This window comes from Cucurbita pepo, chromosome LG07, assembly GCF_002806865.2.
Source record: "Cucurbita pepo subsp. pepo cultivar mu-cu-16 chromosome LG07, ASM280686v2, whole genome shotgun sequence".
Taxonomy (NCBI): domain Eukaryota; kingdom Viridiplantae; phylum Streptophyta; class Magnoliopsida; order Cucurbitales; family Cucurbitaceae; genus Cucurbita; species Cucurbita pepo.
Genome location: NC_036644.1, coordinates 5,456,681 through 5,479,723, shown reverse-complemented (window position 1 = coordinate 5,479,723; position 23,043 = coordinate 5,456,681). Strand labels below are relative to the sequence as shown.

At 34.0% G+C, this 23,043-nt stretch overlaps 1 protein-coding gene and 2 non-coding genes across 3 annotated transcripts; 2 read left to right on the top strand and 1 right to left on the bottom strand.

Annotated features, from left to right (window-relative positions):
• Positions 1 to 3,500: 3,500 nt before the first annotated feature.
• On the top strand, positions 3,501 to 3,581 carry TRNAL-AAG. Its single transcript has one exon. It is a non-coding gene; the product is annotated as a tRNA-Leu (tRNA).
• Positions 3,582 to 9,701: 6,120 nt separating this feature from the next.
• Positions 9,702 to 9,782, top strand: TRNAL-AAG. The gene has a single exon. It is a non-coding gene; the product is annotated as a tRNA-Leu (tRNA).
• A 2,217-nt stretch (positions 9,783 to 11,999) lies between these two features.
• Positions 12,000 to 12,926, bottom strand: LOC111798523 (uncharacterized protein At1g08160). The gene has a single exon (XM_023681738.1). The coding sequence runs from the start codon at positions 12,822 to 12,824 to the stop codon at positions 12,231 to 12,233; it is 594 nt and encodes a 197-aa protein (XP_023537506.1). The 5' UTR covers positions 12,825 to 12,926; the 3' UTR covers positions 12,000 to 12,230.
• Positions 12,927 to 23,043: the final 10,117 nt, after the last annotated feature.

Below are 23,043 nucleotides of genomic sequence, written 5' to 3'. Positions count from 1 at the left end.
AGGTTCTTATTGAGACTAGGAATATATTTGACATACTTTAATGTCTACTGATTTGTTGTCGGAGTTTTTATGCAGACATTCTCTTTTCCTTCAATCTTCAAGTCTTTGTTGTCGGCAAGATACAGCTTCTCAAAATTTTAGGACTTGAAATTACGAAATAGCTTTTTATTTGGAGGTGAATGAAAAGATACACCTGAATCCAAAATGCAGGATTCAATCGGACTGTCAAGGCTTAGGATTAGAGCATCCCCAATGTCTTCTACTGAATGTATAGAATCATCATCATCTTTTGAGTTGTGATTCTGCTTCCTCTTCAATTTTGTACAATCTGTCCGAAAGTGCCATTTTTCTCCACAATTCCAACCCTTTACATTTGGTTTATATAGAATCATCATCATCTTTTGAGTTGTGATTCTGCTTCCTCTTCAATTTTGTACAATCTGTCCGAAAGTGCCATTTTTCTCCACAATTCCAACCCTTTACATTTGGTTTATATAGAATCATCATCATCTTTTGAGTTGTGATTCTGCTTCCTCTTCAATTTTGTACAATCTGTCCGAAAGTGCCATTTTTCTCCACAATTCCAACCCTTTACATTTGGTTTATATAGAATCATCATCATCTTTTGAGTTGTGATTCTGCTTCCTCTTCAATTTTGTACAATATGTCCGAAAGTGCCATTTTTCTCCACAATTCCAACACTTTACATTTGGTTTGTTTCGGAGATTTTTGTGGGTTCTTTGATTTTGATCGCCCATGTTTGTTTGGGCTCTTTGATTTACTTCTTTCCCGTCGATCAACACTGAGTGCATTGCCTAATGAATCTCTGACTTCCTAATGCTTTCGTTGAGAACTACATCTTGAATTTCATCAAACTTCAGTTTATCGGATCGTTGATAACTATTGATTGCAGAAACAACAGTATCCTACGACTCGGGTAAAAATGACTTCAAAATCAATGCCTTAATTTCATCTTCGAAATTAATTTCCACCAAACTTAGTTGACTTACAATCATATTGAATTTATTTATATGACCAGCAACAAATCCACCTTCAGAAATTTGTACATTGAACAGCCTCCGCATCAAATACACCTTGTTCATAGCCGACGATTTTTCGTACATATTCGACAGCGCCTTCAACAAATCTGACGTTGTCTTATCTTTGATGATATTGAACGCCACATTTCTGGACAGTGTCAATCGGATCAACCCTAAGACCTAACGATCCTTGAGCTTCCACTGCTCCGTAATCATAGTATCCAGCTGCACCCCCAATAGGGGTTCGTGAAGACCTTTCTGGTACAGACAATCTTCAATCTACATCTTCTAGAAATTGAAATCGGATCCATCAAACTTTTCAATTTCATTCTTTGAAATTTTCATCTTCACAGATTGTGGTGAATTTCGCCTCGCTCTAATACCAATTGTTAGGATCACTCAATAACGCACACACTCGATCAAGATGAACACAAAGAATAGGAGAGAGAAAATTCAAGGAGGAATATTGGCGAAAGGTTTTATTGATGACTTCATGTATGTACATTAAGAGAGAAACAGAGAATGAAGAAAGTACAATTTTTTAGAGCAATGCCGAATAAGTTATATATATGGTTTCAGTTTACTAAATATTAATTTAACAGATATAACCTACGATATATATTTTCTACCAGGTAGATAGACATCAGGCTCCATATCCCAACACATAGAAATGAGGCTTTTTTAGACTTTGCAGGTACCAACGGATGACTCCAACTACATTGTCAAATCTATTTGGTTGGTTCATGTAGATATCTCGGTCCAACTCTCCATGCAAGAAAGCATCTTTCACATCCATCAGCCATAATATCTAAATCTTACTTGTCACAAGCTCTAGCAGGACCGGTACAGCATTGATCTTCGCCAATAGACTAAACGTTTCATCATAGCCTAGTCCATATTGTTGAGTGACCCTTGAGCTACAATTTAAGCCTTGTATCTCTTGATTAATACATCTTGGGGACATTTTATTTTGTAAACCCACTTGTGAAAGATGGCTCTAACACCTTCTAGTCTTGGCACAAGTTCTGCAATTTGATTTTGCTCCAAGGCTATAAATTCTTCCTTCATTGCCTTGTGCCAAACCGTATTTGGTGATACTTCTTCTTCCTACATCTCTAGCTCTTTAAATTTACTTTCTATTTTTTTTAGTATATGATAATTGCTATTAGTGATCTAGACGGGGGCTAGTAGTTCCCCTGTCAGATGGAAAGAATTCAAGTACCTAGTATCGTCGAGCTTTACCCAAATTGGTCATATAAAAAAGTGTGACAAGGTTACTAAGGTGCAATTCTGTGTAGAAACGGGTCTAGGCCAAAGTCGCGGCTCTATAAATAAGTATTAAAAATGTTGAGATGGTCGAGTTGGTCTAAGGCACCAGATTTTTTGTAAACCCACTTGTAAAAGATGGCTTTGACATCTTCTAATCTTAGCACAAGTACAACATTTGATTTTGCTCCAAGGCCTTCTGCCAAATCGTATTTGGTCATACTTCTTCGTACATCTCTTGCTCTTTAACTTTACTTTCTATTTTCTAACTTTACTTTCTATTTTCTCTAGTATATGATAATTTTTTCTATTAGTGATCTAGAGTGGAGCTAGTAGTTCACCTATCAAATGGTACCTAGTATCGTTGAGATTTACCCAAATTGGTCATATAAGTGTGACAAGGTTACTAAGTAGCAATTGTGTGTAAAGATGAGTCTTGGCCGAAGTCGCAATTCTACAAGTCTGAAAAATGTTGAGATGGCCGAGTTGGTTTAAGACGCCAAATTAAGGTTTTGATGGGGCGCGGGTTCAAATCTCACTCTCAAAAGGACTTTAGAGCCTCTAGAATACTTGAAAAAATCAATATACTCGCTTAGAGATCATCTTAATTAATCTTGGGGACACCAAAAGATGGCTTGGACATCTTCTATCTAGTCTTGGCACAAGCTCTTTTAAATAATTCTTAAAAATGTTGAGATGGTCGAGTTAATCTAAGGTGCTAGATTAAGGTTTTGGTCCAAAAGGGCGTAATCCCACTCTCAACAATTTTAGAGCATGGTAGTATATTGTAAACACGTGCAAAAAGGTGAGATGGAAAGAATTCAAGTACCTGTTAGCTTTACCCAAATTAGTCATATACAAAAAAANCCAAATTAGTCATAAAAAAAAAAAAAAAAAAAATGTCTTAAAAATGTTGAGATGACGAAGTTGAGGCATCACATTAAGGTTCTGGTCCGAAGGGACGTGGGTTCAAATCTCATCAACAAGGCCAAGTTGATCTAAGGAAATCCCCCTCTCAACAATATAGAGCATGGTAGTATACTCGACTAGAGCTCTTAATTTTGTAAACCCAGGTGCAAAAAGGTGAGATGGAAAGAATTCAAGTACCTATTATCGTCAAGCTTTACCCAGATTGGTCATATACAAAAGTGTATTCTGTGTAGAAACGGGTCTATAAATATGTCTTAAAAAAATGTTGAGATGGCCGAGTTGGTCTAAGGCGCCAGATTAAGGTTCTGGTCCGAAAGGGCATGGGTTCAAATCCCACTCTCAACAATTTAGAGCGTGGCGTATATTCGACTAGAGCTCTTAGTTTTGTAAACCCACGTGCAAAAAAAGATTCAAGATAGCCGAGTGCCAGATTAAGGTTCATAAGGGCGTGGGTTCAAATCCAACCCACTCTCAACAATTAAGAGCATGGCGTATACTCGACTAGAGCTTTTAGTTGTGTGTAAACCCACTCTCAACAATTAAGAGCATGGCGTATACTTGACTAGAGCTTTTAGTTGTGTGTAAACCCACGTGCAAAAAGGTGAGATGGAAAGAATTCAAATTTGTTCTCATTTTTGTGTTCCCTCCGATACGGGCTCAAATCCTATTTTCTTATTTTGTTCTCATTTTTGTGTTCCTTGCGATACGGTCTCAAATCCTATGTTGAAGGTTCCATACATTTCAAGTGGCAAAGTCTAAGTACCTACCCTCAAGGCTTTTTACGTTCCAAGTAGCGTAGTCTAAAAACCTACATCCAAGGCTTCTTACAATCCAAACGATGTAGTCTGAATCATGAGCATGTTGTATTGTGGGAGGTCTAGCAGTTTCTTGAGTTTCTGAGTTTGTTCTTTTATCTCAAAACATTTCATAAATTTCTAGGGTTCCAATTTTTTTTGTAGTATATGTCATAACATACACTCTTAAGTTCTTCTTACATCTCATGAATTATGAACCCGAGTGAAAGAGAAGAGCTACTTCATATGCTTTTGCTTTAGCTTGTGATCATGGTAACGTGCACGAGTCATTCGATACCTCATCAAGTCATAATATGTTCTTTAGAAAATTCTAGAATTGTCTTGAATCTTGGGTAAGGGTCATTTATGGTATTTCCCCTCAGACTTTACTTATGCTCCAACTTAGTTTAGGTTCCAAACTTAAATTTTGAGTATTATCTTTATGTCAATAGAAATAGGCTCATTTACTAGATGTTTAGACCTTGAAATATCTTAAAGAGTCTTAGGGGCATTTATGTTATTTTACCCCTAATTCTATCCAACTTTAAAAAATTGATCAATTATCATGAAATATGGAGGGGTATTTTGGTCATTTTGCATCATGGATTTAGCAACATATATTTATCCAATGACCACTAAAGTTCGTATAATCCCTTAAATTTTCACATTATACTTAGATTTAAAATGTTGTGGGCAGCGGAGTTTGTTTAATTTGCTATTTTAACATTACTTGGATCTCGAGCAAATCACTCGTTTAGGGCTTTAACTCACGGTTCTTGGTATTTTTCTTTCATAGTCCATTAATTCATACTCATTGTAGCGTACATACTTAGGTTCAAATAATTTCTAAAGATATTTCTTAAGAAAAGTCCAAGATGGCTACTTATCTTGATGTTGGCGTTCGGGTCCTCGGTTCTCGAACTTTCGTTATTCAAATTGCTCCCACTTTTCTCTATTAGATTCATCTTTAAGTCTAATTTTGTGAATCATAAAGAAATTCATGAAAACAAATCTGGAAGGGGTCCAAATTGATTTTAAAAAGATATAGAAATGTCAACCTATGGTTACCTTTGACTTTGGGGCTTCATCTTCTCCCTTCAGTGGCTCGAAAATCACAATTTTTCTCATCGTACAGCTCTATGTAGACATTAAATTGTTCTTCACAAAACATTTAAATAGAGTTTTAGAAGAAATAGAGAGCAATTTCATATTGTTTCGAGGTCTCTATCTCAAGTTCTAACCTTTCAATATTTGCTAGAAAACATGTTCTTCGCGAGAATAAATCAAAAAAACTTTTTATTAGTTGGGTCGTTCTAAACTTTATCAAGTCTCGATTTCTTCAAGAAACTTGTTGGAAGTATCATATGATGGAACGTGTAGTAGTTGGTAAAAGGAAAAATGATTAATCATAGCTCTCGAATTTAGGAGGAAGAAAAACTCATAATCTAAAAGTTTCAAACTCGAGTTTTTAGGAATTCTTATCACTCTATTCTTGTTTAAAATATTGCTCATAATTTTTTATTTATAGATGATGCTTGCACACGTTCCATAATTGTGATAAATTTTCTCTTTTTATTTTAAACTTTTTTGGAATACTCAGTCAAAATATTACTCTGATGAAGGTGCTACCAACATTGTTTTTAATTTCAACCGTTAGATCTAAACAACATCAAGTTTCTTAAGAGGATATTTGTATCTTAAAATGTTGTAAATGAATTATGGTCATTTTAAACTTAAATCTTTGTTTAGTCCATAAACATGTTCCAATTGACGTTGAAAATTTACATCATCCTTACTCATCATGAAATAAGGCCTATTATAAGATTTCACGGTATTTGAAGATCATTTAGGTCTTAAACAGAAGGTAACTTTATAGGGGCATTTCGTTTATTTTGCATTATTTCTTGGTTTAATCACTTATCCTTGTCCAATAACCATAAAATTACATATAAAACCTTAATATGTCATATGATACTCATGTTTAAAATTTCGTGTGTAGCAGAGTTCTTTTAGTTGGCTGGTTTAATGCTACTTAATTTCCGAGCAAAATATTTGGTTTGGACCTTTAACTCACCGTTCTTAATGTTTTCCTTTCATATTCCCTTAATTCATGCTCAAATCCGGTTCCTGCAAGTATTTCTTAAGAAAAATCTAAGATGGCTACTTACCTCTACATTGACGTTTAGGACCTCCATTCTCGAGCTTTTGGTATCCGAATTACTCCAAAAAATTTTAGGTAGATTCATCTTTGAGTTAAGTTTCTAAAGTCATTATCAATTTTTTTGGAACCGGTCTGAATTGGGTTTAATTTGAAAAAATAAATAAATCAAGGAGTGTCCGTTTTTGCTGACGTGGCCAGTTCACGTCATCATCTCCTTTCCTAAAATAGGGGAAGAAGACGGGACATTTCATTGTCAAAAGCCCTAAAAAGGCTCCTATCCAGCTTGATATGGTGGCTTTCTCTCCTCGATTTATTTATAGAACCTCAAGATGGTGTTGCAAGAATGACTAGATATCGGATTCATACCTTTTCATGAATCATAGCTCAAGATATAGGTCACCAAAGTTCGCTGGAAAACATTGTTCTCACCCGAGTTCAAACCCAAAAAGAGCATATTGGTTAAGATTTCGGGACGTTTTTAGCTCCCAATTTCTTCCTAAAAATTGTTCCTTATCTTCTCTTTAAGCTTAAGAATTCATTTTGGAATGATGAATTCTTGTGCATACCCTCAATTACTTCTCTCCCCACATTACCCATTTTTCATAAAAATTAAAGGTTATTGAGCAACTCGATAGAGAGCTCCTTACCTCTCAACTTCTTCATGGATCCTTCTCCTATTATCCCCATGAAGCTCAAGGTATCCTTCTACGGAAGCTTAATGGATTATGGTTGATGAATTTGGATAGTCAATTTTTTGGTGCAATCCTCCATTACTAGTTGTAGCTACATACTTTCTTGAGTAACTCTATATTCAACTTCTATAGTTGACAATGATACTATTGGTTGTCGTTTGCTACAACAACAAAAATTGCTCCTGAACTTAGTTTAACTACATACTCAATGATTGAACTTTGGGTATTGTTGTCTCCTACAAAGTTAACATCACGATATCGAAATAGTTTGCATTATTTGCTTCTTTTGTACAAAATACCATAGTTGATTGTACCTTTAACATGCTTCAAAATTCGTCGAGAAACATCCAAATGAGGCTTTTTCAGACTTTGCATGTACCAACTGATGACTCTAACTGCATTGTCAAATCTATTTGGTCAGATCATGTAGATATCGCAGTCCAACTCTCTATGCAAGAAAGCATTTTTCACATCCATCGGCCATAATTTCTAAATTTTACTTGTCACAAGCGCTAGTGGGACCGGTACAGTAGTGATCTTTACCCATGGACTAAACGTTTCATCATAGTCTAGTACATATTGTTGACTGAATCCTTAATCTACAATTCAAGCCTTGTATCTCTTGATTAATACATTTTGGGAATACTTGAAAAGATTCCACTCTCAACAATTTAGAGCATGGTGTATACTCGACTAGAGCATGGTGTATACTCGACTTGAGTCATGTCTTTTAAGAATTTAAGGTAGCCTCTTGACGACTACTTGAAAAAATCAAAGACGGCCAAATACTCAGCTATCCATGAGGCTTAATCACTTAAAAATCTTAGGTTCTTAATCTCATGAGGCAACATTTTAATGGCTTAAAAAATGAAGGGTGAGACTAGATCTCATCTTAATTAATACAATCTTCGGAACATTTTATTTTGTAAACCCACTTTCAAAAGATGGCTCTAACATCTATACTTCTTCGTACATCTCTTAATCTTTAACTTCACTTTTTATTTTCTCTGCAAAAGATGGCTCGAAAATCTATACTTCTTCATACATCTCTCACTCTTTAACTTAACTTTCTATTTTCTCTAAAGAATTCAGGTACCTAGTATTACTGATCTTTATCCAAATTGGTCATATAGAAAAGTGTGACAAGGTTACTAAGCTGCAATTTTGTGTAGAAACGGGTCTGGGCCACAGTCGCGACTCTATAAATAAGTCTGAAAAATGTTGAGATTTCTGAGTTGGTCTAAAAGACCAAATTAAGGTTCTGGTTTGAAAGGCGTGCGTTCAAATCCCACACAAAATCATCTTGGTTCTTAGTTCTGACATCTTCTAGTCTTGACTTCTTCATACATCTCTACCTCTTTAACTTTACTTCTCTTTAACTTTACTTTCTAGTGCACCTATAAGATGGAAAGGAAAGAATTCAAGTACCTAGTAAGCTTTACTTAAATTGGTCATATACAAAAATGTGACAAAGTTATTGTAGAAACGGGTCTATAAATATGTCTTAAAAATGTTGAGATGGTTGAGTTGGTCTAAGGTGTTAGATTAAGGTTCTGGTTTGAAAGGGCGTGGATTCAAATTCCACTCTCAACAATTTAGAGGTATGTATGCTCGATCGGAGTCATGTCTTTTTATTTAAGGACTTAAAGGTAGCCTATGACTTTGACATCTTCTATTCTTGGCACAAGTTTTAGATGGAAAGAATTCTGTAGAAGTGGGTCTAAACCGAAGTCGTGGCTCTTTTAAATAATTCTTAAAAATGTTGAGATGGTCGAGTTAATCTAAGGTGCTAGATTAAGGTTTTGGTCCAAAATGGCGTGGGTTCAAATCTCACTCTCAACAATTTTAGAGCATGGTAGTATACTCGACTAGAGCTCTTAATTTTGTAAACCCACGTGCAAAAAGGTGAGATGGAAAGAATTCAAGTACCTAGTTAGCTTTACCCAAATTAGTCATATACAAAAGAATTCAAGTACCTAGTTAGCTTTACCCAAATTAGTCATATACAAAAAAAAATGTCTTAAAAATGTTAAAAAAAAAAAAAAAAAGTCTTAAAAATGTTGAGATGACGAAGTTGAGGCACCCGATTAAGGTTCTGGTCCGAAGGGATGGTTGAGTACCTAGTTAGCTTTACCCAAATTAGTCATATACAAAAAAAAATGTAAAAATGTTGAGATGACGAAGTTGGCTCCCTGTATTTATAGCGGCTATATTTAGTAGACTGAACCATATATATATCCCGTCCAGTAAAGCTTTGAAATGTACTTTTCTATTCTCTGTACTCTCTTGTTGTACATACCTGAAGTCATCAATACAAAATCCTTTTAGCCAGAGTTCTCCTTGCAATATTCTCTATCCTTTTCTTTGTGTTCATCTAGATCGAGCGTGTGCGTTGTTGTATCGATCCTAACAACTGGTATCAGAGCTAACGACTGATATCGATCCTAACAGGGATGTGGGTTCAAATCTCATCAACAAGGCCAAGTTGATCTAAGGAAATCTCCCTCTCAAAAATTTAGAGCATGGTAATATACTCGACTAGAGCAATTAAGGTTCTGGTCCGAAGGGACGTGGGTTCAAATCCCATCAACAAGGCCGAGTTGATCTAAGGAAATCCCCCTCTCAACAATATAGAGCATGGTAGTATACTCGACTAGAGCTCTTAATTTTGTAAACCCAGGTGCAAAAAGGTGAGATGGAAAGAATTCAAGTACCTATTATCGTCGAGCTTTACCCAGATTGGTCATATACAAAAGTTTGGTCATATACAAAAGTGTATTCTGTGTAGAAATAGGTCTATAAATATGTCTTAAAAAATGTTGAGATGGCCGAGTTGGTCTAAGGCGCCAGATTAAGGTTCTGGTCCGAAAGGGCGTGGGTTCAAATCCCACTCTCAACAATCTAGATTTTGAGGTCTCGACCTTGGTTCTTTTTACCCCAAATTGATCAATTATCATATAATATGGGGGTATTTTGGTCATTTTGCATCATTTATGGATTTAGCAACATATATTTATCCAATGACTACTAAATGTGTTCTTTAATTTCAACCGTTAGATCTAAACAACATCAAATCTTCTTGAACATATTCCAATATTAATTCATTTCAACGATTGGATATGAAGATACGGATGATTTTGTATTACTTAGAGGTTTTAGAACCAAATCTGCTTCCAAATTGTCTGGAGTGACATTTTCATAATTTAAGAGGAACTTCCCAGCATTTTCGGATCTTTTCCAAATATCATAAGTTCCTGTAACAGTTTGTTATGACATTGAAATTACTTGGTTAATAGCACTTTTCTTTGCTTGAATCGTTTAATTTCTTTCATTGGATCCTTTAGACCTTACATGGACGTCTTGAACTTACTCGAGTTACTTTAACTTCCCGGTATCACACTTAACTTACTCCCTTTCTAGTTTAGTTCCTAAGCTTGATCCAAATAGCTTGATACTCAGAATATATTTTTATATCTTTATAGTAGGTGTTACTTATGGGAGGACATTTGTATCATGAAATGTAGTAAAGGAATTAGGGTCATTTTAAACTTAAATCTTTCTTTAGCCCCTAAACGTGTTCCAATGTCCTTAAAAATTTACGTCATCCTTACTCATCATGAAATAAGGCGTATTATAAAATTTCATGGTACTTGAAGATCATTTAGGTCTTAAACCGAAGGTAACCGTTATAGGGGCATTTCGGTTATTTTACATTATTTCTTGGTTTAGTCACTTATCTTTATCCAATAATCATAAAATTACATATAAAATTTTAATATGTCATATGATACTCATGTTTAAAATTTCATGTGTAGCGGAGTTCTTTTAGTTGGTTGGTTTAACGTTACTTAATTTACGAGCAAAATATTTGGTTCGGGCCTTTAACTCACGGGTCTTAATGTTTTCCTTTCATATTCCCTTAATTCATGTTTAACTTAAGGTTCATGCTCAAATCCAAATGATTCCTACCAGTATTTCTTAAGAAAAATCTAAGATGGCTACTTACCTCGATGTTGACGTTCGGGACCTCCATTCTCGAGCTTTTGGTATCCAAATTACTCCAAATTTTCTTAGGTAGATTCATCCTTGAGTTAAGTTTCTAAAGTCATCATCAATTTCTTCCGAACCAGTCTGAATTGGGTTTAATTTGAAAAAAAAAATCAAGGAGTGTTAGTTCGTGGCCAGTTCACGTCATCATCTCCTTCCCTAAAATAGGGGAAGAAGACGCGACATTCCATTGTCGAAAGCCCTAAAAAGGCTCCTATCCAGCGTGATACAGTGGCTTTCTCTCCTCGATTTATTTATAGAACCTTAAGATGGTGTTGCAAGAATGACGTAGAAATCGGATTCATACCTTTTCGTGAATCATAGCTCAAGATATAGGTCACCAAAGTTCGCTACACCATAGTTCAAACCCAAAAAGAGTATATTGGTTAAGATGTTCGGGACGTTTTTAGCTCCCAATTTCTTCATGGAAATTGTTCCTTGTCTTCTCCTCAAGTTTAAGAATTCATTTTGGAACGATGAATTCTTGTGCATACCCTCAATTTCTCAATTCCTTCTCTCCCCACATTACCCATTTTTCGAGTGACTCCTTCACGAATTCTCTCGATTGAAGTTGAATGGACCGTGGTTGATAAATTTATATTTTCTCCAAATCCACCAAAAATAGACCCGAAAGCTTTTTCTTTGATTCCCCTTGATCTTGAGGTCTTTACTCTTCTTGGTTTTCACGAAACTTCATTCTTGAGTTCCAACAACCTACTGAAACTTGTTTGTAAAAACTTATAATGATAGATATCGTTAAAGATAGACATTGTCCATAATTAAATGACGTCTTGTCATTGTAGCTTAAACTGATATCGGAAACAACGATAGATATTGTACGTCTACTATTCAAGTATGCAAAAAGGTATATATTGAATAACCCTATTTAAGTCACATTAAATCTGATAGAAATTTTGTTCCTTATTTTTCAAATTTTAAAAACAATCCAATGAAATTTTCAATTAGAATCTTGATAGGAGCAGGAATCTTACATTTGAACACACGATGGAAAATTAATGCATTCGATTCGAGCATATCTTACGAGATAATATATTAATTGCGAGAAAAATATTGCACATATGAAAATTTTCAATTATTCATATCAAATTAAAATACAAATTGAACTTATTTGTTAAAGAATGGACTGATAGGAAAAAAAAAAATTGAAAAGAGCATATACATGAACACAAACCCAATTGAAAAACAACAATCACAGCTCACAAATTCCAAACTTGAAAAACTAATCCCAACACCACACCATCAAGAACACAATTTAAGAAAGTAAGTTGAGAAGGCATCTTTAGACTTCAGTAAAGCAAGCAGTCCTCTTGAATTCCTTGTCTTTAGACAAGTAGACAATCACGGGCGAACACCGAATTCGAAGCGTCCGATGCCCCGACTTCCAAACTCCAACCTTAAACCTAATTCTCGCCTTGATCCAAAGATCCAAATCCATCTCTCCCGCTGCCTTTTCGAGCGCTAGATCCTTCGACACCGAGTCGTGCAACAAAAAGTTTTTAGCATTAAGGTCCATGTTCAACCATGTCACATCTTTGTGAGGTTGGTAGAAGGGCTTAATCACGCCAAACGCCAAATCTTGATCGCCGAACCCAACCGTAACAGTGACATGATCATAATAAACCGAAACATGTCTATTGGGATTGTAAGCTTTCACTCCGAAATTGAAGGAAGCATTAAGCTGAGTTGTGCTCATGTCAAAGTTATGGACCGCAGCGCTTTCCACCGTGTAGCTTAATCGTTTCGGCCTAACAGTCAACCAAATGATGAGCACGACGAGACCAACCAATACAATTAGTGCTACTAGGACCAATATGACGTAGCGCAATATGTTCGGGCGGGCGGGTCGTGAAGATAGCTGTGGAGGACCCGCCATGCTCAAGGATGGATAGCTCTCTACGAAGGAAAAGAAGCCAAGTTTGATGGAGAGGCTTTGCTTTAGAGAAGGCTATGAGATTGGATTAATTTATAAGACATAGATTTGGGAATTTTGGATAGAAATGATTAACTAAAAACTACCTTATATTCTCCTTTTTGGTTGCTTGCATGAAACTCAAGACATCAAAAGGGATTCAGGTTCTTTTCTTGGACTATTAATGTAGGCATTTTAATGCACTTTTGACTATGCCATCCATTTAAATATGATACCCACCTTTGTTTTAATGAACCCAATGTTGCTTTGGCTGCAAGATATGCCAACTCCAAAACTTGTAAACTCTCCCTTTCTTTTCTGTCAATCGTATCCCTACGTCTTTTAAGGTTCCAATCGCCTTTAAGAATGCAAATGTTATATTTACGTACCCGTCTTTTACTTTTTTCGTTTTTTTGTATAATGGGTCCCACGCTTCTCTTTGGATAACCCTAACGGGATTGTTTGAAAATTATGGAACAATAATCGTACCGGACGACTATTTTGTCTCATACAACTAAAGTATTTGTAGTTGAGAATCTTTGCTTAATCCACCCCCACCATAGTGTAAAAGTTGTCTATTTATAATCAAATAAATTACAAGAATATGGAAAGAGCAATAAATGGAAAGATACCTCGAGTAAGAACGCGAATGTCTAGATATTTGTCTTATAATAAAATATCAAATATGATATATATGGTAAACTATAATTTAGTATCAAATATCGTTAACAGTAGTTATATTGATATATTTATAAATTGAAGTGTTTGATATCTCACAAATGTTATATAATGGATCTCACGCTACTCTTTAGATAACCGTAACGAGATTATTTGTTACCCGAAAATTATTTTATCTCATACGGCTAATGTATATGTAGTTATATTGATATATTTGTAAATTGAAGGATTTGATATCGATATTTAAAATCAATTGATATCGCGTATGAATATAGATTGAAACATATAATATATCATTAATTAGTCACTAATGATAAAATTTATAACTTAGTTGAGGAAAGTAAGGAATTTTCTTATTAATTTAAATAGTTTTTATAATTTTTTTATTTACAAGAATATTTGTGGGGCACTCATTAAAGATAAATGTATTTAAAAAATATAAAGGCTAAATTAGAAGAGCAATTTTTTTTTTTTTTTCTTTTTCAGAAAATGATTAACAAATTTTTAATTTTTTAATTTTGTATTATATAGATATGAATTATTCAATATTTTTTTCAAATTTTATAATTTATTAGACACAAAATGAAAAGTTTAGGATCATACTAGACATAAAATTTAATTTTATATCTTTAACGAATTTTTTTAAAAATAATTGAATACGTCAAAGACCTATCAAATATAAAAATTAAAGTTGATCGAGCTATTAAATATTTTATGAACTTTAAGAAACTATTAAATTTATCATTTAAAATTTAGAGACTTATTAGACATTTATTCATTAGGATGATCATCGACATACATTGATGATTAATTTACATCGATAATGAAAATATCTTTAAAATTCTAAAAATTTTAATAAAACTTTTTAAAAAGTGTCAAAAAAAAAAAAACTTATTATAAAATTTAGTTTAAGATATATTTGTGGAATATATTTTGTTATATAAACATTATAGAATATACTTTATATAACAGTAATTTAGGATTTTTCCCTCTTATTTTGACGAGTTACTCCCTAGTTTGTATCATATTTAAACAACGTTAATGAAGATTGCACTTTCGACTCCAAATCTGTTTGTCATTCTTAACATGGTATCAAAGCATTGATCTTGGTGTTCTTAAATATCAAAATTTTCTTTGTTTGAAGGGGTGGAATTAGTTAAATCCAGCTTCAAAATACATTAATCACTCTGATCAGCTAGAATATTCACTTGTTCGANAAAAAAAAAAAAAAAAAAAAAAAAAAAAAAAAAAAAAAAAAAAAAAAAAAAAAACTGGCTTCATTGATGGCACAATTGAAAAACTTATCTCAAGATCCAAATTCAAAAGAATTTGACCGTGGAATTAGTGTAACAGTATGATATTATCTTAGTTAACTCATTCAGTTGATATTATCTTAGTTAACTCATTCAGTTGAAGCAAATATTTCTGAAGGTATTATTCACGCCAAGACAACTCATCAAGTGTGGGTTGATCTTTCCAATCAATTCTCACGAAAGAATGCTCCAATTTTTCAGATACAAAAGTCGAAAGCAATGATGTCACAGGGAACCATGGCATTGTCAGCATATGTCGCCAAACTCGAAGCGCTCTGGGATGAATTGGAAGCGCACCGCGCACCATTTACCTCTAATCAATGTCAAATACATGTTGATCAACGAGAAGAAGACAAGTTGATGCAACTACTCATGGGACTCAATAAGTCTTATAAAACGGTGAGATCTAACATATTGATGATGACTCTGTTATCTACTGTGAGGCAAACATATTCATTATTTGTACAAGAATAGATGTAACGTCAGGTAACTTCGGATTCTACTGAGAATTTCTCAAATGCAGCAGCAGTGGATAAGAAGACAACATATTCAAAATTCACTCAGGACAAGTCATGTGAACACTGCAATAGAACTGGTCATACAATTTATTGAGTGTTGAACCCTTAAGTTTCACTCTAAATTTTGTGATAAAAGGGGACATATAAAATATCGATGTCGACAAAAAAAATAATTCTAGATAGGCAGTACAAATCAATCAACGCCAAAATCATGGATATCGATCATCTATAAAAATGGTTGATGCTTTTCAGCTGAATACAGAAGAACAGTCACCTAATTTCATTCTAAATTTTTCTTATGAGTAATTACAACAGATAGCACAAGCCTTATTTGCACTCAATCACCGCCCCTATTCTGACGGTTACATCAATGTTGCAGGTTTGTTTCCAGTATCTACTCTACTAGTTCTGATTCATGGATTCTCGATAGTGGAGTTACGGATCATATAATAACAAAAGCTTCTGTTATGACTCAACCAAAGGCTGCAATCATTTCTACAATAAATTTGCCTAATGGAGTGACATTAATGTATCACATACTCACAATGTTTCCTTTAATTCTAACCTTAAATTAAACAACGTTTTATGTGTGCCTCATTCAATTTAAACCTAATGTCCATCAACAAACTTACCAACAACTTGAAATCTTGTGTCACCTTCTGTCCTGATTCTTGTGTTATGCAAGACTTTACTACGGGGAAGATGATTTGATCGGGTAAACAATTCGAAGGTCTCTATCATATTTCTTCATCTCGAATTAAATCTTCAGTTCATTAAGTATCTCACTCATCTGATTTATGGCATTTATGCCTAGGTCATCCTTCATTTTTTCATTTTAAATTTCTAGCTGATCAATGTATCTTAATAAACACAAACATAGCAATAAATACGAAATTCTTTTGGAGTTCAAAGAGTGCATAAGCCAAACCCGAAGAACTCATATCTACAAAGCAGAAGGGACACCAATTGTGGCCGCAAATACTACACTTGCACCCATTAGCAGCTTTTGCATTTGAAAGTGTAATAGCCCACCAAAAAAAAATAATAATAATAATAAATAAGTAAACAAAGAAATAAATAAATAAATAAAATTACATTCTCCCTACTAACTCCTCGTTCTTTTCTATTATCTCTCCTCAACCCATCTCTTAGAAACAGAAAGATTCAGATTTGAGAAAAACTAAAATAACCTTCAACTATAGAAGTAGATTTACATGAAGAAGAGAGGTAGAGGCGGTGAAGATCATGTTAATTTGTTAGGTATATATTAAACCTTCTTTTTTTTATTCTAATTTCATTTCTATGAAATCACAACCAATTATATTTTGAATCTTCTGGGTGGTCAATAATTTTATATGACTTACCATAATTATGGTAGATCGGTAGACAAATGAATCGAAGTTCTAGGGAGAATTAGAAAAACGAAATACAAAGAGAAAGAAAAAATACATAAGAGAAAAACAGAATTATAGATATAAAAGAATTGGGAGAAGATTAAAGGGAGGATTTGGGAGAAAGAATGATTAAAAATTGGCCAGAAAAATTAACAATTTGTTAAATATTTAACTAAGTTTGGGAATTAGAATTACTGAAATAATTTGGTGATCATCTCTAATAGGTGAAGCAGTAATATGAGTGAGAACAAATTCGAGGGACGAAAGCAAGCTAATTTGGAGTTAGATGAATTTCGGCTAAGGTCATCTAAGTAAGTGGCCTTACTATTTGCATAGTTATATTTGATGTTAACACGTGCTCCGTGGTTTTGCATTGTCATATATATTGATATGTGTGAATTGTTTGTGGATCGATATGCTTATGATATGTTACGTATATGTTATAGTATGTAAATTGTATGATAATAATTATAGTACGATGTGTTCAATGATATGTTTGAGATAGGATACGAGAAGGATGCACAAAACGAAATGTAATGATAGGAGTAAGATACGTTCATGAAACGTTAAGGTTAGGTCACATTCCGATGTGTTATGGATATGAGAGATTGATAAAAGAATACGGTTATGTTATGGGTAGAAAAGGATACGTTTGTGATAGACTGATAGAACGATAGCATTAGGATAGGTTTCTATGATGATATGACTAAGGTACGTTCATGTAACGATATGACGGTGATAGGTATAAGAACGTTAAGGCTATGATAATTAGGAAACGATATGACCACGAAGTGTTTACGGTATGATATGATTACGATACGACATGTGAATGACGGATATATATATGTTGTTATATGATATGAAATATGTTATGGTACGAGATATGTAATAAATTGACATGTTTATGATATTATATATTGTGATGCAATATGCTATGGTATGGTATGTATATGATGAAATGTTATGTTAAAAGCATGGAACGTTATGTTATGTCTCCTAAATTGTGTGTATACAACATGATATGAATGACATAAAATCACGATAAATTGCATGAAATATAACCCCGTTAGAATTATGTATGATATAAGTACTGAAGAATGAGAAATGATATGATATGAATGATGAACGATATGTGAAATGATAAGAAAAACGATATGATATGTACAGAATGCTAGCGGGGTTGTATTAAATGATAATGAAAACGGAAAAATGTTGGGACCAGACCTCATGCATTATGCGTGCTCATGCATTGGGGGATACTCCTATTCTATCACGAGGGTACGGACGTGTACATCCATTAGGCAGGTGAAGTATCATTATGTTTTACATAATGCTGCCGTGACGGTTACTAATTCTAATGGGTGTCCGGCAAAAGTTGAGCTACCAGAGAAGGCTCACCCGACAAGAAAAGGGGTCCAGCAGTGTGCAAACTGTCTGGTGAGTCCATACTCGCACGTATGGGCTGTGTGTAAAGTATATGGTACACATCCAAACTGCCCGTTACAATAGTGTCGTAGGAAAAATAGACTGATATGATAGCTCTCATCATTGCATTCGCATGTTCTTGCATTTAACCCCAATAGTGGGGTCACTCACTAGGTATTTCTTAAAATACTCAAGCCACATACTACCTCTATTTCAGGTAAAGGCAAGACATTCTTGTACAGCTAACGACGGCATCACAACTCGAGACCATGGCACATGCATAGATTAGTCGTATTATTTTCTTAGACTTAGGCTAGAATATGATATTTTTTATTTAGTCTTTTATTGCGTCGTTTTTAAAAGTGTTTTCAAACCACGTAAGTCCATGACGGTGTTTTAAGCTAAAGGTTATGTTTTATGAAAATTTAAATGAAGTATTTCCACCTTCAATGTTTATGATATTTATATACAGTAGGGACCTTAAATTAAGTATATGAACAAATAGACTATGTGTTGCTCAAATCTGTCCAACATCTCAGCCAATTTCGGTATGCCAGCACCAAACCATCTGCTTCGTGTCCATCTCTACTCTGAAGAGAAGAAAGGCTCACATTAGCATTCTTTCTTTTGCCTTATGAATTTACATTAGTGTTAAAACCTATAAGAATTTGTGTAAAAGGATTTGAGCGGGTGTAACCAAATTTGCAACCTATGTGAATTTATGACATTAATTTCAAGGTCAATTATCTATATTTTATAAATTAATAATTGAAAACGGAGAAGACACTTATATATACAAACTATCATTTCCATTTTTTCGTTTTTCGTTTTTCTTTTTTATAAATTTGATTGATATATCTAAAAAAGTTATTTCATAATGTTTTCAAATTTTTAAGTATAAATTGATGTGAAATATTTATTAATATTGGCGCGGGATGACGAACGTATAGAAATTACATGATATGTATAAATTTATATAAAAGTTATCAGAAGATAATATTTCCAACGATCCATCCTCAACCACGACATACTTATCCTAGTTTTCCCAAGTACGCACAAACTCATCTACATTTTTAATAAGATTCTCCAAATAAATACCATTGTCTCTAGCATCCCAATTGCAAGTCGTGTAGGCGCATCTATAACCAAGCCAATCATGTTTCTCCGGCCAAAATACTTCTATTGACACATGCTTATTCGATGACGTACGTAGATTACACCAAAAAAGGGTTGTTGAGAAAAAATTTACTTTGAATTTCCACGAAAAATTTTGACCTACTTGTAGCGTATGATCACCCAAGTCGTTATCTTTTGATTTGCAGTGAACTAATAAAGTTTGACCTCGACTCAATTGGTTAGTAATCGTCACCTTCCATTTTGTCAATGGCGCTGTATACACTTTTGAGTCCGCAAACGATGGTTTCTCTATGGCTGTCGTTATCACTAGAAAATATGAAATGATGCAAAAGTTTATCAAAAGATTCATTCTTTCTTAAACTCTAAATGCTTTGTTGTTTTAGTTTGATCAAATGTTCACTTCTTATATATCCAATCAAAAACAGATGAGGAGATTGATTTGAATCGACACCAGCAAAAATTTGTTTGAATTTATTTGTATTCACCGATCTATTATCCTCCTAATTGGTAAGATTGAAAGAATCTAGTTGTCATTCCTATTTATGCATTCAACAATCCACCGAACATTTTTTTGTTATATGCCTTGAATAACCAATAAATTAAAATTTTAAAATTTAAAATTTAAATGATATAGAATAAATTATGATTATCGAGTGAAATATTAAAATTTTAAATTAATTGATTTATAAAAAGATTAAATATTACGTGATCTAATCTTATACAAATTCATTGCGTCGAATGTTGTATCCACAGTGTTACAAGAATAAAACATTCAACTTTATACCTATACTATAGATCCTTTAAATTATTTCTTGAACATGATGCTCTCATATGTCAACCACATATTGTTCGAACATTATGCTAAAAGTTTATAATTTTTCTTATCATGTGTGTTGAATTGAATCTAAAATAATTAAAATTATTATTAAAACTAAATCATAAGAAACGAGGCTTTAGAGCATACATTTCAACAACTCGAATGACTTGTCTTTCTTTATTATTATTTTTTTATTAATTTCATTGATATATCTAATATGAAATATGTAATTTGATTTTTTTTTTTTTTTGTTTTTAAATATAATTTTTTCATTGTTTAAAATATTTTTTTTTCTAAATTTATCAAGATATTTTTGTAACGACCCAAAATTTTCTACTTTAATTTAAGGTCGCCACTCTATATTTCATTTAAACTTTCATAAACTGTCACGTTCATCTTAAAACACAGTCATAAACTTACGTGTTTTGAAAACACCTTTAAAAACGATACAACAAAAGACTAAATAAAATAAATAAACGTTTAAATTAAAAACATCTTATTCTAGCCTAAGTCTATGAAAATAACGACTACCTTATGCATGTGTCATGGTCTCGAGTTGCGATGTCGTCGTCAGCCGTACAGAAATGTGTTGCCTTAACCTGAAATAGGAGTAACACGTGATTTGAGTATTTAAAGAAGTACTCGGTGAGTGACCTTACTGTTGGGGTTAAATGCAAGAGAGAATGAAAATTTGTTTACATAATGAAAAATAATTATAGGGAGGGGAGGAAAGATTTGGCAAGAAACCCCATTAAATTTTGTCGAGTAACCATATATTCCTATAAGAATAAAAAAAACCAAATATTTAATGAAAATAGCATTCTATATCTATACAACCTTTCAAGACTTTTAATAATGAACCAATGTAAATTAGATAAATAATTTTATAGAATTAGAAACTTGAAATTGATGTACCCGACTCACCCATGTAAATTAGTGTTCTTTCTTTCCCATAAATTAATTAGATTGTTGTTGATAATATTATGTTATAGCCATTGGTGAATAGGACTTATGTAATGATCAAAGTAGACCGCTAACAGATATTGTTCTCTTTGGGCTTAAGGGTTTTCCCTCAACATTTTTAAAACGCGTCTATTATGGAGAGGGTCTAGCCCTACTTCGACCTGTGTCTCGTACCATCCGGTAACTAGCTCTGATACCATTTGTAACGGCCCAAGACCAGTCTAGCCCTACTTCAACTAGTGCCTCGCACCATTCGGTGACTGACTCTAATACCATTTGTAACAGCCTGAGACTACCGCTAGTAGATATTGTCCGCTTTGTTAAAAACCTAATGGTTTTAGAATATGCTAGGGAGAAGTTTTCACACCGAATTGTTTTGTTCTTCTTTACAACCGATGTAAAATCTCACAACTTGTATAGTAAACCCACCCATTTGCCTTTCGATTTATCAAACCAAAGAACAATATCTCTTCCCAGAAGCTAAAACGGGGTTGGCAAAGCGGGTCCAAATCTTCGATTAGGGAAACAAGAGTACCAATTATCCCTCTAAGTAAACGGCGAAGACAATCTCGCATTCCCCGATTCATCCACTTCCACTTCATCGTAGTTCCCTGACATCTCAAACAGGCCTGATTTTCTCGACCGAAGATTAGGTCTTAGATCCATAACAACGATCAAACGAATCAACGAGGAAGATCTGTAAAACTGTTGTTTTTTCGTGCCTCACGCATTACTCTCACTCTCATCAAGTTCTCGTCCTCTTAACTCTCGTGACATAAGCAAAAGGTCTTTTAACACTACCATACACAAGCTTAGTGTTCTGTGGCCTAAGTAAAATAGTATGATAAACCAATGATTAATGTAACGACCCAAAATTTTCTACTTAATTTAAGGTCGCTACTATATACGTACCATAAACATTGAATGCGGAAGACTTCATTTAAATTCCATAAAACATAACCTTTAACTTAAAACACAGTCATGGACTTACGTGTTTCGAAAACATCTTTAAAACGACACAATTAAAGACCCGAAATAAAATAAATAAGCATTTAAGTTTAAAACATCCTATTCTAGCCTAAGTCTAAGAAAATAAATACTACTATCCTATGCATGTGCCATGATCTCGAGTTGCGATGCGGTCGTCAACCGTACAGAAAAGCCTTGCCATAACCTGAAAAAATGTAGTAGCACATGGCTTGAGTATTAAAGAAATACTCATTAAGTGACCCTACTATTTGGGTTAAATGCAACAATCACATGCAATGAAATAATGGGACCTATCTTTCGTTTCGTTTCGTTTCGTTTTCCCTACGGTGCTATCCTAACGGGTAATTATGGACGTGTACCATATACTCTACACACAGCCCATACGTGCGAGTATGGGCTCACCAGCTAGTTCGCACACCGCTGGGCCACTTTCCTTATCCGGTGGGCATACTCTGGGATCCGTTAGAACTAGTAACCGTCACAGCAGCACTATGTAAAGCATAACGATCGTTGTCCTGCCATTGGATGTACGCATCCGTACCCTCGTGATGGGATAGGGGTATCCCCCAGATGCATGAACACACATAATGCATGAGGTCCCCACTACTTCTACAATTTCATTATCCTTTAATACGACCCCACAAGCATTAAGTACATATCATATCATTTTTTCATATCGTTTCAGATATCGTTCTTCATTCATATCATATCGTTTCTCATTCTTCCGTTCTCAAATCATACATAATTCTAACGGGGTTATATTTCATGTCATTTATCGTAATTTCATGTCATTCATATCATGCTGTATACACACAATTTTTAAGAGACCTAACATAACGTTCTATGCTTTTAACATAACATTTCATCATATACACATCCTACCATGACATATTGCATCACAATATATCATATCATAAACAAGTAATAACGTAAACACTTCATAGTCAT

Excerpts from the sequence above, each read along its gene's own strand:
- LOC111798523 (XM_023681738.1), bottom strand. The coding sequence starts at position 12,824 with ATGGCGGGTCCTCCACAGCTATCTTCACGACCCGCCCGCCCGAACATA.